Below are 17162 nucleotides of genomic sequence, written 5' to 3'. Positions count from 1 at the left end.
AGCCGCTGCTTTTAGAAAATTGGGTCAGTTTTCCAAGAGACTTGATGTAAGTTTGGTTTGGTTTATTTATTTATCTTTTCTTTAGAAGCCTGGGCATAATGAAAGATCATTTCTATAATTCTAATGAGCTCTAAAATGATCAAATATCAAATACTTGAGCAACAGGTATCTCTCACTCTCTGCGTCTATGCTGATGCTAGGGAGGATTCCAAAATAAGCTCTAACAGCCCCCAGCCCTTGGCTCCCAGAGGCGCTAGATTCTCACAAAGACACTCTATGTATCCATGGGGAGATCCAGTGTAACTGCTACATAAATGTCTTGTAGTTGGGGGAAGGAGAAAACTCCTAGAATCTGAGCAATGATCCCAGAACACTTTGTGAAGGATGTTGGAGTTGAGGTTAGTCTGGAAGGGAATAATAAATTCTAAGAGACAGAGGAGGAAGGAGAGGGTGCATGGTTATGGGGGACAAGGAGAGCAAAGTCACAGGAAGGAGAGGTGGAAGGTCACATAGGGGGCTGGAAAGAAGACTGGATTGTTTACACTACAGAGTACAAGAAACAAGGAGAGTACGGCAAAGGTGAAAAGAAAGGTCTAGCAGAGGCATTTCTAAGGCGAGGGACAGGGCTGGACCCATGATTCATAGATATAGGGAGTTTCCTGAGGAGGCTATATCCTCTACCAATTCAAGTAGGTCTTTCTATACCTTCCAATTTCCAAGAGCATTAAGAGGTTAAGTGACTAATCCAAAGTCACATGGGTAAAGGCAGCTCAGTGGCAGTGGCTAGAGCACTAAGCCTGGAATCAGGAATATCAGTATTCAAAACCAGCCTCAGACACTTACTAGCTGTGTGACCCTGTACAAATCACTTAACCTGTCTGCCTCAGTTTCCTCAAGTGTAAAATGAGGTTAATAATAGTACATACTTCTCAGAGTTATTGTGAGGATCAAATGAGATATTTGTAAAGAATTTAGCACAGTGAACATTTAATTGCTTTTTTTCCCCCCTAAACAGAAAGAAAGAAAGAAGGAAGGAAAGAAGAGAGGGAGGGAGGGAGGAAGGAAGGAAGGAAAGAAAGAAAGAAAATAAAGAGAAAGAAAAAAGAAAGAGAATTGTGCTAAGTGCAGGGGTTAGGAAATACAAATCCGAAGTGAGACAGCCCCTGTTCTCTACGAGTTGACATCTGAATAAAGGAAGATCGAACAAAGAAAGGTTCTAGAAGAGGGCATGGCTTGGAGATGGACGGACTCTAGGAAGATCGTGTGTGCATTTGTCAGAGGTCAAACTCGCACCCAGGTCTTGAGTTCCAAGCTTCCCTTTCCATGCGAAGGCCTGCCGCCTCATAGGGGTTAAGAGTCGGTCACATGGACAGTGAGCAGTCACTGGAGGATATTACATAGGGAGGTGAAGAGAGTTGCGCTGCATTTTAGAAATTATAATGTCAAAGGACTTAATAAGGGGAAGTTCACTCCCGCACCTGGATATCCCCCTTAAGAAAAAAGGGCGCATTATTCGGTTTGGGATATTCTGTGTTAGATTTGGGGTTTTTGTTTGTTTGTTTTAATATGGGTTGTGCTATTTTTTTTTTTAAGTCTGTCTCCTCTCCAAGGGAGCTCCTGAGTCCTGCTGAGCCTGGCTTCGCTGTTGTATCGGTCTTGTCCAAATCTTTCTGGGGCGGGCTACTTAGAAATGTCTCGATGCCCAGAGTAGCCATCCTGGCATCTCCAGCTCTGCTACAAAGAGCAGAGCAGACAGGGGAGGGGAGATGCGTCAGAAAAGAAGAGAGGGTCCGTAGCCAAGGAGAGAGAAGCTGAGGGTGGATGGGGCAGCGCCTCCAAGGATGAACAGCGGCTTTGTGAGAGGGCGAAGGGACCTCAAGGTTTAGGATTTACAAGTAATGCCCGGCACTAAGTCACACAAACGCCGGGATGTTCACTATTTATTGACTGAACTTAAACTGAGATTGGGAGGCCAAAGCACTGGAGGGCCAAAAGCAGCTTTGCATCTGAAAGCCAAGGCTGGACTCATCACGCTCTGTGTTGCCTGCTTGGTTCTCTTTTGTGGAGTTTATTTCCATTCCCATTCAGCCATCTTTCTTTCTCTCACACACTTTGCTGATGGATTGAAGGGCTAAGGTCTGAGGTTCTGAGGACCCCGGCCCCGAAGCGTCCATTTCACAAGGGCCGTGGCACTTGTGCCGCTCAAAGAAATAAACAACAAAATGAAAAACGACCTAAATATAAATCCAAGCACCAGCTGGTGGCGGCTACGCTAACTGTCGGCTCTGCATGGAGAAGGACTCCAGGACATTCCCTGACACCTGCTGTTAGAGCTCTTATCTTCGAATTGTTCCTCCAGTTCCTATGTCCTGGTGCTGAGAAGTAAGAGGATCTTGTGGACACAAAAATCAATCTTACATGAAATGTCCTTCTGGCGGAAGCCCCAAGGGGTGATTATGTCAGCTGTGCTGTGAAGCTTCGGAGCCCTCGCACTGGCCAGAGCCAGACTTGAATCCTCTTTTGCTGGCCATGGAATGGAATTGGATGATCTCTATCACAAATTGGATGTTTCCAACATGTCTTTGGGACTTCAGAGCCTAAGGTGATTCAGGAGACAGATGCTTTGCCACCAACATATAAGGAACAGCTTTGGGATCTCTGTGTTGTGTTTACAGACCTCACAGATACCTGTGAGCATAATTCCTGTCACCTGCCTGGATAAGTCCATCCAAGTACCTGCTCCAAGATGGTCAGGGACAACCCAAGGACATTCTGGGCCTCGATGTTTGGCTGTCATGGGAAATAGAGCCTTCCTGGGTTCATAACCCACATCTCAAGGAGTCCAGGAGGAATATTGAATAAGGAGAACTTAGGTATTATAGGGACATCAGATCTTGACCTGGAAAGGACCTCAGGCGTTGTCTAGGCCTTAGATTTATAAATAGAGAAGACCAGTGGTTTGCCCAAATCACTCAGTGTACACGTAGCAGAGGAATGGTATCATTCTCCTATCCAATAAAACAACAGTAGGCCAACTGGTAAAAGGACACATGCTTATGCACCTGAAAACTCCTTCTCCCAAGATGGCAGTGTGCACAGTGTCAGGTCCATGGAGGGGGAACATGCCATTGGCCCAGCATAAGGGCAAAATCATGGGGAGAGCCCTCCTCGAGCATTCCGATGGTCCATGAGGTATTCCTAGATGACCATTGATGAAAACCAGTGTGAGTTCCTAGTAGGATGATGAGAGAGGACAGACATTGCTAACTAGGGCTCTTGGCGGAATGTTGATTCCATTTCTGTGAACTGTTCCCAGAGGGCAGAATGAGGAAGGATTCGGGGGCCCAACCATGAGAAGATCAGGGGTATCCTTGAGGTGAGAGGGAAGTTCAATGAACTGTTTCAAGCCCCTTCCTAATATCCTTGGAGGGATTTCATTCCAGGGGCAATCAGCTTTAAGAATTCTCTGAGCAGTGTTGAAAGAGTTAAGTAATGGCCTGCTGTCCTTGGATGCGCAGCTACATGGCATAGTGGATAGAGTGCCAAACCTGGAGTCAGGAGACCTGAGTTCAAATGTGGCCCCAGACACTTAGTACTAGCAGTGTGACCCTGGGCAAGTTACTTCAACCTGCTCAATTCAGTTTCCTTATCTATAAAATGAGCTGGAGAAGGAAATGGCAAACCACTCTAGGATCTTTGCCAAGAAAACCTCCAATGGAGTCACAAAGGGTCAGACACAACTAAAACAACTGAAAAACAACTGTCCTTGAACCCTTCTAGCATTTTCCCTTACCTGCCATAAGTAGAATATTTGAATGAGTGTGTAGACATTAAATGCCAAGAATTGAGTTAAGAACTAGGCATTTAAATGTCAAGAGTGAAGCATTCCCTGACCTCAAGAAGTTTCTATTCAAATAAGGGAGTCAGCAGACACACACACACACACACATACACACACACACACACACACACACACACACACCCCTACACACAGGGGCAGAGGGGACTAGTGGCCAGGGAGGGAAGTGTCAGTCTCTAGAGTCACTGAGCTAAAAAGCTGATGATGCATGTAACGTGCCATTCTCAGAATTCATGGCGTTATCGATCTAATGACTGTGCCCACTAGCACAGGTTGTCAGAGTAGAAGAGTTGTATGCACAGGCAGATGGTGAGATGGCCTCACTGGATGGGAGGTCATGTTTCAGCACGGTCTGCTCACCAGGGCCAGTCAGCAGTTCCAAGGGGCCAAGGGAATTAATTTGTATTCATTCAGTCACTGCTCAATTAGATGGAATGGTGGATAGGGGTGGGGAAGTGGCCAGAACCTTGCTGAGAGTCCCCTCCCCTTTCCCTCTCAGCAACAGAGACAAATTGCTTTTGCCTGGACCATGTCAAGCTTGACACCCAAGACGCCGTGAATCTCTGGAGCATGTTTCCAAGGGCAGGCTCATGATCCAATTCTGGGGTTGCCATCAGGCTAGGAGATCTGCAGCCTTTTTTTTTAATTCCTGAAGAATTGAATATTATGTCCCACACCAGATATCCTATAACACAAGGTTGAGAAAGCTTGAGAAAGAGAGGCTGAGCTCTGTCCATTGATGGAACCAAATAAAACCTTCCACCGGATCTCACAGGGCAGTGGGACAGCCTAGGCAAGGCTGGAAATGCTAACCCAACCCAACCTGACGGAGCATCAAAGGAGCTGACGAGGGAATTCGCTGTTTCCATTCTCGGTGCCTAAATAAATGCACAGACAGCAGAAAGCTACAGGCTTGCTCCCGGAGGGACACAAGGATGCTCGCCCCAATAACCCAGCGTGTAACCTCTCTACTAGCACAAAGAAGCCACTTGAGATTTCATGGAATTCTGAACTAGTCACGTTGCTGAAGCTCCCTGAGCCCACATCCCTTGTTTGTAAGAAACTGGTCCAGGGATGAGGAGCAAATTGGTAAGGTCACCCAAGTATTTTACAGGGACTCAAAGAGAAATGGACAGTCATGATTCAGAAGGGAAGAAGGGAAGGGAACAACCATTTATTAAGCACCTACTGTGTGCCAGGTCCTGTGCCCTCATTTGATCAATTCACATGAACTCCGTGACTTCACAAAGGTTGTGAAGCGCGTCTGAACGAGGAGAGCCTGCTCCTGGTCCAAGATTCAAGTTTAATAAAGAAACCGACAGACCCCGTGATATGTGATCTTCAAATCAGAGTCACACTGAGTGGATTGTCAATCATAGAAGGATGCTGTGACTCCAAGATAAGGCCCAAGCATGCCACAATAGAAAACGAGACATGAAACTCGTAAACAAAAGAAAGAAATCTGTAAAAAAGAATGTGATCTCCCCGAGGAAGCCTGGATTCAGCCCATTCACCACGATAGGGGAGAATCGTGATGTTCTCTAGAGACATGGCAGACCTTGTACCCTCGACATGGATAGGCCCATCAAGGCACTTCCCATGAGCTACTGATGCCTTGTGATGGGTCCCCTGGGCCATCCTTATTCTACTGATGCCCCTGGAATGATTCAGGATGGGGCAGGCCATGGAGAAGCTGCATGGTGGGCAATCAGGCAAGTCACATCACCTCTCAGGTCACAAGGGACTTAATTTTTAAAATGAGCCCAATGTTATCATACTGCATGCTTTCCAGGGGGCAGGGGATGATGGGCTGTGACGGGCATGGTTTTCAAATCTTGAAATTCTTGAAAAATATCAATCAGCGGTGGGATGTCATTGTTTACTCTTCTCATCTTATATTTGATAAAATTAAGAAAGTAATAGATAGTGAGGTGAATAGAATATTTATTAAGTGCTTACTATGTGCCAGGTACTGTACAGTTCTTGCCCTCAAGTAGCTTACATTCTAATGGTATGAAATGGAAATGAAAAGGAAGATTGAAAAGTGAGTCAGGAAGTAATGCAGAGATTCTTAGGCTGAGCTGAGTGGGAGGGAGAATGTCTGCTCTAGATGCCTCCTCAATGGAAGGTCAGTGATTGACTCACCAATCAAAGACAAATGTCCATTGCTGCAGAAGCTGAGAAGTAGGCCACAAGTCAGATGCTGAGCTGGCTTGGAGCAGGGGGACAAGACACTCTGCTTCCATCTTCTGTGTTTGGTGGTCACTAAACTATTGTGATGGTAGATCTAGTGCTTGAGGTTTGTAGGTGAATGAAAGGATCAGAAATGTAGGTAAAAGTCATCCCTCTCATATTCACATGGAATCCCCACTTTAACATAGCTAACAAAAGAGTATTACTCTCTATTTGAAGACCTCCAAGGAAGGTTATTCTTGTCCAAGCAGAGGACATCTTTATATTCATCCTCTGGTCTTGTTTTTCTCTTCTGTGTGTGTGTGTGTGTGTGTGTGTGTGTGTGTGTATATATGTATATATGTATATATGTATATATATGTATATATGTGTATATATATATATATATATATTTATAGGTTGTTTAGTGAATCTCCTACATAAGTCTCTATAGATGAGATCCATTTTTCTTCCTCATTGTGATTGTTTCCTGTGTGTCTTCAGAATTTCATTCTTGAGAATCTCCCATCCAGAACCTCCCATTTGCTGAGACAAATGGGACTTGGTATGTCTCTAATTGTAGAAGAAGGTTTTGTCTATTTGTTTCAGGACCAAAAACCTAAATCAGCTTCTTTGCAACTCTCTCTGTGCCACCCCCACCCCACCCCCACCCAAGTTTTGGACTGGCAGAAGGAGTATATATAATGGCCCATTCAATATTGAACATGGCTTCTATGTCCCTACTGAGTCTACTCTGAGCCATGCGAAACACGCCCAGTTTCTTAAACCTATTCACTATATTATTGAATCAAGCTCCTCAACCATCCTGGCTGCTCTCCTCTGGACAGTCTCCAACCTGTCAATGTCCTTCTGAAATGACTGTCAACAGAAATGAACACAATATTCCAGATGAGGTCTATGAGGGCAGAGAACAGTGGGTCATCATGGCCCCGTTCCTCAAAGCTCTGCCTCTCTTGTTGGAGCCCTAATTTTTCACTTTGTTTTTGTTTCTGTGATGTAATGCTGACTGATCTTGACCTTACAGTCTACTGAAACTCCTTAGATTTTTTTTTCAGAAATACTGCTGTCTAACCAAAATACTGCTGTCTAACCACTTCTCCTACATTTTGTACTTCTGAAGTTATTTTGTTATGCTCAAGTAAATTTTTCCCCATTGAATTCCATCTCATTAGGTTCAGCCCAATGTCCTAGCCTGTCGCCTTTTATACCTGCCTTCCAGCTTGGCACCACTTAAAAATTCAAAAATACCATCTATGATCTTATGGAACCCACTGATAAAAATGCAAAACAGCCAAGCCCAAGTAGAGATTCCGGGTAATGCTCCTGAAGCCGTCTTCTCATATTGATATTCAGTCATTAATCACAGCTGCTTGAATCTGACCATCTAACCACCTAGTTGTATTAATGTCAAATCCATATATCTTCATCTTTTCCACAAAAGGATCATGAGATATTTTGGAAAAGCTTTATAAAAAATCTGGGTCAATGATATCCACAGCATTGTCATCTACTAGTTTAGTAATCTTGTCCAAAAATAAAATGAGGTTAGGCTGTGATGATCTGTTTTTGATAAGGCCCTGCTAGACCTCTGTTATCTCTGTTTCTTTTCCCTGATGATCCCCAAAGTTCTAGATATTTCTTAAACCTCCATTCTAGATCTTACTCAAGAATTGAAATCAAGTCAACTAGATTGTGATTCACAGATTCTACTCTCTTCTCTTCTCTTCTCTTCTCTTCTCTTCTCTTCTCTTCTCTTCTCTTCTCTTCTCTTCTTTCTCTATCCCTCTCTCCTCACTCTCTCTCTCTCTCTTTCTCTGATATTTGCCTTGCTCTAACCTGGTGGCACTGCTCCCTGTACTCATGATCTTTCAAAAATCCTTAACTTTATGTGTTGTTATTGTTCAGTCATTTATTTGTGTCTGACTCTTCATGACCCTATGGGCCATAGCACACTAGGTCCTTTCGCCCTCCACTGTCACTAAAAGTTTGTCCAAGCTCATGTTCATTGTTTCCATGACACTCTCTACCCATTTCATTCTCTTCTGCCCCCTTCTCTTCTCACCTTCAATCTTTCCCAACATCAGGTCTTTTCCAATGCATCCTGTCTTCTCATTATGTGGCCAAAGTGCTTAAGCTTCAGCTTCAGTATTTGACCTTCCAATGAACAACTGATTTCTTTAAGTATTGACTGATTTGATTTCCCTGCTGTCCAAGGGACTTTCAAAAGTTTTCTCCAGCCCCACAATTCAAAAGCATTGCTTCTGCACTACTCAGCTTTCCTTACATTCCAACTCTCACAGCCATACATTCATTGCTGCTGGAAAAACCATAGCTTTACCTATATGGACCTTTGTTGGCTACGTGACACCTCTGCTTTTTGGTGTGCTGTCCAGATTTACCATAGCTTTTCTTCCAGGGAGCCAATGTCTTTTAATTTCATGGATGCAGTCATCGTCTGGAGTGATCTTTGAGCCCAAAAATCTGACATTGCTTCCATTTCTCCTCCCTCTGTTTGCCAACTGGTCTTGGGACCAGTTGCCAAGATTTTAGATTGTATTTTGTTTCTTTCTTCATTTTTTTTTATTTGTTTGTTTGTTTGATGTTAAGCTTCAAGCCAACTTTTACACTTTCCTCTTTCAGCCTCATCAAGACTTGACAAACATGGAAATATGGTTTGTGTGACTGAACATGTAAAACCTATATAAAATTCCTTGCTGTCTCAGGGAGGGGGGAGGGGAGAGAGAATTTATAATTCTTTTTTTTTTAAAAAGAATGTTAAAAAATGTTTTTATGTGCTATTGGAAAAAATAAAATATCAATGTAAAAAAAATCCTTGACTTTATTTTGGCAACCATTCATCCTGCCAATTCTTTTTTCTTTTGGTCTTTCCCTTCTTCTCAAAAGTAATTCCTTTCAGCCACCGGATTTCAATCCACCAGGGACAGCAAGGTGCTTCCTTTCTCTCTCCTCACACATCATACATAGCAAATCTCTTGGCTGATTTTGTCCTGTCAGTTCCCATTCTCCTGGTCAGAGACAGTCAAAGCACAGTAACACTTGAGCCCCAATCCTGCCTTTTTTTTTTTTCTGTTGTCATCAGTCCATCTACCCTGAGTCAAAGCTCCTCTCCCTTCTGGGTTTGGCTCTTTCTCTTACCGTGCTCTTTTTCACAACCAGGACTGGCTTTCTTCAGCTCCTTTGCACCTCAGCATTCCAAGATCTTCTTGCCATAGGCTGCTGCATCCTTCTGTTCATTCTCTGCTGCCTCGTCTTGCTTTCATCTTCTGTATTTTTAAGGTAGGCTGTTTGCTGAACTTGTTCTCCATTCACACTTGTCTCTTCAGATGATGACCATTTTTCTTCCTCATCATAATTGTGTCCCTCCGTGTCTTCAGCATCTTTTTCCTGAGCATCTCTCATCCTTCCTGACCTGTTTTTCTGCAGTTTAGTCCACTGTGTCCTGCCCATCTTTCCTCTGAGTCCTTTGAAACTGTGTCCTCAGCATCCTCCCAGAGGACTGAGTCCAAATTTCCTGTCCTCTGTCATGCACACACTAAGACTACAAGGTGCTGAGTTTCTTTGAGAAAGGGAAGTTCCTCCCCTGGGGCTCCCTGTACCAAAACCCATCAATGGGCCATTCCCTACCCAGGCTCTCTGATCCTAAAAGAGAGGAGGGAGTGGTCATTTCTTCCCAAGGTTCCCATCATTTCTGCTCTTTCTAGTTGCTGAGAATTGGATTCAGGGCATCATTTAGCTTTATTGGTCACTCCACATTTTAACATATGAAATTATGACCATAAGTTATTATACTCTTGGCAGAAAGAGTGCTCTAGCCAATTCTAGGGAGCTGAAATTTCCCAAAGAATAGAGACGGACAGACAGAGACAGAGAGACAGACAGACACACACACACACACACACAGATACAGAGAAAGACAGAGAGAGAGAGAGACAGAGAGAGAAAAGAAAAAGAGAAGTGAAGGAGGAGAGGTAGAGGAGGGTGATGAGGAGGAAGTAAGGAAAGAAGGAAGGGATAAAGGAAGGAAGGAAGGGAGGAAGGGAGAAAGGAAGGAAGGAAGGAAGGAAGGAAGGAAGGAAGGAAGGAAGGAAGAGAAAAGAAAGAAAAGATAACATAGTTTCATTGAAATGCTCTTCTATACATTGCCTGGCAGGGATTAGCCCACAAGCCCTGGCAGTCAGTGGAAGAACTAGGCCAGCAGGCAGTGCAGGGAGCTCCCAGGTGGCCTCCATCTCCTTCAGGGGAGACCGTGTGGGAGCCATAAGCAGAAGGGAAGGCCTTTCTCCCAGGACCCAGGGACTCTGAAGAGCTGCTCTGCTCCTGGCCTCTTCCTTCTCCCCAGTTCTAAATGAACTCATATTAGCCATTGGGAGCTGCCTGATCCTCTGCAAGGAGTGTTTTGTTGAATAAGCTGTAAAAGGGAGTCATTGGTGAACTTTTAAAATGTTCCTACTTCTCTTCCTTCTACATTGCATCTGTGCTCAGCGTTGTTTCTACATGTTTTGTAATAAATTTCATTAGTTAAAAATAGAAGTCTTAATCACGCCCTTTGGAACACAACGTAAATGGAATTGCACCTGGAGTTTTCCTTTTCGGCATTTCATGTGAGTGTGAGAGAGGTGGGCTGGTCTCCTGGAAGGACTGATGGCAGAACAAGACGTCCTTCTGGTCAGAGCCAACATCTTCCTTTAATTTAGCACGTTTAAAAATGGCCAAGGGTGTCCATGTGGCAATCCTGATGAGTAAGGAGTCCCTGGAAAGGGATCGTGGGGTTGCGTTGGCTGTCACTCAGGCAGGCCCTGCCATGATTAGCAGTCACCTGCATGAGTAAGCGGAGCCCAGGAGCCCAGAGGCCCATTGACCAACAGCGTGACCGGAGTAGGCTGCTTTTCCCTTGCTGGGCCTCAGTTTTCCTTTTTTTAGGTCTTCCTTTACTATTTGAAATGAGGGGATATTTGAAGAAGCCTTTGGCTTCCTCCTTTATTTGCAGAGGTAGGGACTGAGTATGGAAACACCTTGTAGACTGTCAGGATTCATTGATGCACTGTTGGATTTGAGAAACTCCTTTTTTTCTCCCTGTGTGTATGCGTGTGTGTATGTGTGTGTGTGTGTGTTTGTGTGTATGTGTGTGTGTGTGTGTTTAAAGTTTTTTTTTTTTCCCTAATCAGATACGACCCACTGGGGAGAGTGAAAATATATTTTAATTTATGATGCAAACATAGCCATACATATATGTACACATATACATGTGCACACCCACACACGTATATGTAAATATACATAGACTATGCACATGCTTGTTTGTACACACATATGTAGGCACGGATGTGTGTGTATTCTGCATGGCCCCAAAGTTCCCAAAAGCAATGGAGAAAAGATACAAAGAGTCCAATTGGGTCTGAGTATGAGGCAGATTTTTAGGGTGGGGGTGGGGGTGGAATTCTAACAAATAGAGCCGGTCAGCAGTGCAATAGGGCAGCTAATAGAGCGCCAGGTCTACTACCCCTACCCCTGTCCATTGGAGACTTTTAAGAAAAGGTTGGGTGGCAATTCATTAGCTGCATGGTAGGAGCAGGACAGGATGGTGGGGTTCATAGAGTATGAGGCTTGGACTTAGGATGATCTGGTTTCAATTCCTTCTCCTGACCCATATGAGCTCATGCCCCGGGACAAGCCCTTTACCTTTTCTGAAACTCCATTGTCTCATATAGACAAAGAGGGCGTTGGACAGAAGGTGGTGATGCCTTGATTGTCTATAAAGCATTGGCTAGAACTTGTGGTCCCCTCTGGCTCTGGAATTCATTGATTCTGTAGTTTGTGTTTCAAACCGTCACTTCTACATGAATCCATTCAATGGCTCAGCATTCCAATGCCATGTTGGCCATCCTGAAGTGGCAAAGCGCTGACCCAGTCTGCAGGCCTTGGTTACATGGTCCCGCCATTCTGAGATTTGTCATTATCAGCTTGTAAATAACCTTCAGTAAAAGACTGAACCGGGGAAACTCTGTTTGACTGGTGACTACATTCATAACCTCTTCTCCTTGTTGCACTATTTCTAGAATTCCTAGAATTCACTAGAAATAAACTTTACAGCATGAAAGTCTTCTTATTATCACATGGTCATAGGTTCAGCTCCTTCTTTTGAATCAATTCAGTCTAATGATAAATTAAAAATAGCTCTTTGTCTTGCCCTTTTAGTGGTTATCATAGCTGAATAATGGAATGTGCAATTTATTTTTAATAGTTTGTTTAAAAATAGACATCTTCATTTTTAGAGTAGATGGCATTAAAAATAAAGCAGGAGGGGAAGTTCATAGCTGATGACATCATGTATTCAGGCCATTGCGATGGGATGTCAATGCAATGGAGCTTCCCTGCAGGCCCTTAGGCCCAGGGACCAACGCCTTCTCCTTTCTTGACAGTACCTCACCACACTCAGCCCAAGCTGCTGACTGACTCAGCCTGCCTCAGTCTCTTCTGAGAATATTCGAACATCTGTATCATCAACAGCAACGGCATTGTCTGTGCCTCTTCTGCTCGTTTATAGCCCTTAGGGACGAATGACTTTATATACAGGGGTTCTGTGTTTCCATATGAATCCATTGAGGCGTGGCCTTCTCTGGGGAGGAGAGGCCTTACAGCTAGTCGTTGGTAAGGTCTTTTTTAGGTCTCTCTTGAGAGTTAATATTGTCCGTGGCAGATCCCATTACTTTCACAACTTTCTCCTGTCCCTTAAATCATGCAACATAACAGAGTCCACAGAGAGCAGCCACCTGTGAACCCCTGGCTTTGTTCTTTCTATCAAGACAGCCTTGATCTTCACTGGACAATGATCTTCATTCAGTAGACAGGGAAACAGTATTCTCCTTGAAGTGCATTTAGGGGAAATGAGTCCATGAGCGAAAACTTAGTGTTGACTTCGGAGCTTTCAGTTTCAAACCAAGGAGCAGTAAAGGGGAAATCCTGGGTCCCCCCCCCATCAACTTGTTAGTCCTTGTCAGATGTGGCTGACCCGGGGGGATCATAGGTTACCGTCACTCCTGGGCCCTGATGCTATAATTGCCCAATGCTTTCAGTAAATTAACCCAAAAGCAGTCGTTAAGCAGCTACTCTCTCACAGGCCCTGCGCTAAGTGTTGGGAATACAAGAACAAAAGAAGAATAATCCCGTACCATGTCATACCTTGACCCCAATGTAGAGGCGTCATTTTGGGCCTCTTTGAACATGAAGGACAATGGCCAGTTACTAAGGAGTGAATCTGGACAGATTGGGTAGTGAGGAGAGTGAAGTCAGAGGTGCTGTTGTGGTCTGAGAAAGTGTTAAGGGTGGAGGAAACGGAGCTCATGACGAGGATGAAGAATAGGCCTGGGAGGAATGAGGCAGAGGGAGTTATGGGAGATTGTGGACAGGCAGCAGAACGTCCAGATTCTTGGTGAGGGAAGTGTTGATGCCCTTGAGATTATGGCCACTTCTGTGTGGAGCTGATGAAGAATTATCTGACTTAGCTAACCAACTACTGGAGAATTGTGTGTTTGCTTTAAAACAAAAATACAGTCTTCAAAGAAGCTGGCCATTTTATAGGGCTATTGTAATAGATTGCTCCCTTCACCCATTGTAACCAGTGATTTCCCTCCCGAATCCGAGCAAATAAGCTGTGCATTTCTTGTGTCTTTAAAGACTCGAAAGTCCTCAGAACATTGAGCTAGAGAAGATTGAAAAGGAAGATCAAGCCCAGAACACTCCTCCACCTCTTCCTCCACATCAGATCCTCCTTCCATTAGAAGAGCGAGCTACCCACTTCCGAGACATGCTTCTGGAAAGAGGGGTAAGTGAATTCTGCCTCAGTGGAATGTGAATAAGTGCTATGTCGTATCTCTCTTCAGGAAGTCACTAATGGAATACTTCCTCTTGAATTCCTAGAATTGGTTTTCCCTTTTCAGCAAATATGTATTAGCTACTTTAGAGAAGTAACATTAAAGAGTAGGCAGAGTGCTGCACCACAGTCCAGAGAGACCTGGGTTCAAATCCTGCCTCGGACACTGAGTAGCTACGTGGCACAAGATATGTTCATCCACTGTTCTTTGGTTGCCTTCAGTTATTTAAATAGTCAACTTGCGGAGAAGGGGTTAGCCTTGTTCTCCTGGCCCCTGGGAATAAGAACTTGGAGCAACGAGCTAAAGTTCCAAAGAGATCGATTTAAGCTTTAGGTCAGGAAAAACTCCCATGAGTCAGAGTGGAATGGGCTGCCTGATGGGTACATGTCCCCATGCCCCACCCCCACTGGAGACCTTGAAGCCAAGACCAGATATCTATTTGTCAGATTTAGCTTGGCCTACATGATCTCCGGGGTCCCTTTTACCCTTAAACTGTACTTTTGTAATACTTACTTGAGCCTCAACTTTCACATCTTCAAAATGGTGATGATAGTTACAAGATTATGGACAGGATTACCCTGCTTGGTCCTGGATATACAATGATGAAAAACAAAGCGTACCTTTCTGTCAATGAGTTTGTGTTGTGCATGAGAGAAATGTTGCAGACACACACATATGAATGACACAATGAAGCAAGTGCAGGAGGATCAGAGTGGGTGCAACGAGAAATCTAACGAGGAGGAGAACACCCTGGGCCATGCAGGTGAGGATGATCGCCCTCATGGAGAGGAGGGGGATACCTGAAATTTCTAGAATTTCAGCGGGATGGGAGAGGCTCAATACTTTGATATGGATTGGGGAAACTGGCCATGCAAACGGAATGGGGTGATTGAGTCCCAAACAGCCATCAAATCGTGTGTTTATCCTGCTTAGTTTGCCCACTTCTAGCTTGTAAACTGTATGCTGCTGTGGCAGTGTGGGCAAGAACACAAATTTCGTCAGTTAGGAAGTAGGCTACCAAGAAAGGAGTGGCCCCATATTCCCATGGGAAATAATAAAACCTCCCGTTTCGAGGACAGGTTCATTCTAAGGGGCGCTCCTGAATCTGCAGAGAGGACACGTGGGTTCTGGGAGGCAGAGTGCAAAGGGGCCAGCACAGTAGTGTGTTGTGCCCACGTTCTGTTGTGACTAGCTTTGTGACCCAGACCAAGCCTCCTTTCCGGGATGCAGTTTCCCCACCTTTAAAATCAAGGGGATGGACAAGATAATTCCTGAGGAGCTTTCTAATTCTAGCAGTCCACAAAATCTGGAAGGACCTGCATGCATGTGTATATGCACACATATGTATATATGCATATATGTGTGTATGCATATATGTGTGTATATATATGCACATACATAAACATTCATCTCTTCAGGTTTGTAAGTGTGCAGAGAGATGTGTAAATGCATTTTATGGGATGCCAAAGGGCCTCTAAATTTTTCTGGCCAGAATTCCTGGAGAGGATGAGCATGTGTTAAGAACCAGAAGGTCAATTTAGATGTGCCATACTCCAAGAGTATTTCCTGATCATTTTTTTCACCCTAGTGCCCTGAACCTGAGCACAGGACTTCCTTCACACTAAGTCTCTTTCAAGTAGATGCTGAATTGGATTTTATCTTTTATTTTCCTAGAAATTTGTAGAGATGAAGAAACTGATTTAAACAAAATGAAGTGGTGTTTTGTGCTTTGACAAATTTAGAGCTATGTTTTCAGTTTAGAGAGGGAAGACAAAAGCCACCTTTTCCTCAAATGTTTTTCCAGTGCCTCTGATTTCCTAAGTTGCCTTTTGAGCACAAAAGCAGCCCAGACACTCTTTCTGCCCAGCTGGATTTCTTCACCAAAATGAAAAGGGACACAGAAGGTGATCATGGAAACGTGCATGCAGTGTGAATTATAATGAACGCTTTAAATAGCTCAGAGAAATATAACAACCAATGCCCTCTGGCTTACGGACCACAGCACCACAGACTCTCCGCATTGCCTCCCTCTTGAGACTGGAAAAGATGGGGAATCGAGGAGAGAAGAGCATAGTTGAGGGCAGCAAGGTCACTGCTGCTTGGTGGGTCTGCATTCACCTGGACGAACAATAGAAATCCAGGGCTATGCAGAAGACAAAGGTGGGAGGGGACTCCTCTCAAGGCACTCTGAATAAAAGATCTGCAGGGATATTTCTTGCCACAAAACTGATTGTAATGACTAGGTTTGTGCATTTGTGTGTGTATGATGCATGTGTATATCATTTTGTCCCATTGGTAAAGGAGAGTGACTGGAGGGTTTTTTTTTTTAAATTTTAAATTTTTTTATTTTTAGTTTTCAACATTTACTTCCACAAGATTTTGAGTTCCAGATTTTCACCCCATCTCGCCCCTCCTCCCACCCCAAGATGGCATGCATTCTGAATACCCCTTCCCGTAGTCTGCTTTCCCTGCTATCTCTCCCCGCCCTTCCCCTTCTATTTTCCTGTAGGGCAGGATAGATTTCTGTACCCCATTTCCTGTATTTCTTATTTCCCAGTTGCATGTGAAAACATTTTTTTTGAAACATATGTTTTTTAAACTTTGGGTTCCAAATTTTCTCCCTTCCTCCCTCCCCACCCACCCTTATTGAAAAGGCAAGCAACTCAATATTGGCTATACATGTGCAGTTATGGAAAACATTTCCATAGTAGACATGCTGTGAAAAACTAACTCTATTTCCCTTAATCCTATCCTGCCCCCCGCATTTATTCTATTCTTTCTTTTGACCCTGTCCCTCCTCAGAAGCATTTGCTTCTGATTTCCCCCTTTCCCAATCTGCCCTCTTCTCTATCATCCCCCTACTCTCTTGTCCCCTTCCCCTCCTATTTTCCTATAGGGTAAGACAGATTTCCACACCCAATTGAGTGTGTATGTTATACCCTCCTTAAGTCAAATCCTATGAGAATAAGATTCATTCATTTCCTCTCACCTTCCCCCGGTTCCCCTCCACTGTAAGAGCCTTTTTTTTTCTGGTTTTTTTTTGTGAGATAATTTACCCCATTCTACCTTTCCCTTTCTCCTTCTCCTAGTATAATCCTCTCTCATCCCTTAATTTTATTCTTCAGATATGACCCCTTGATCTTCAACTCATCCTGTGCTCTCTATCTATCCATCTATCTATCTATCTATCTATCTATCTATCTATCTATCTATCTATC

The 17162-nt window shown here is 44.0% G+C and overlaps 1 protein-coding gene across 1 annotated transcript in view; it reads left to right on the top strand.

Annotated features, from left to right (window-relative positions):
• Positions 1-17162, top strand: part of TCERG1L (transcription elongation regulator 1 like) — a 301431-nt gene that overhangs the window by 261903 nt on the left and 22366 nt on the right. Inside the window, exon 10 of the mRNA XM_027840461.1 lies at positions 13748-13895. Coding sequence (XP_027696262.1) covers positions 13748-13895 — 148 coding nt within the window. The remainder of the gene's footprint in view (positions 1-13747; positions 13896-17162) is intronic.

Source organism: Vombatus ursinus, unplaced genomic scaffold (genome assembly GCF_900497805.2).
Source record: "Vombatus ursinus unplaced genomic scaffold, bare-nosed wombat genome assembly UNPS02014845.1, whole genome shotgun sequence".
NCBI classification, from domain to species: domain Eukaryota; kingdom Metazoa; phylum Chordata; class Mammalia; order Diprotodontia; family Vombatidae; genus Vombatus; species Vombatus ursinus.
Note: the sequence above shows the minus strand (reverse complement) of the source record. Positions and strands in the feature narration are given on the sequence as shown.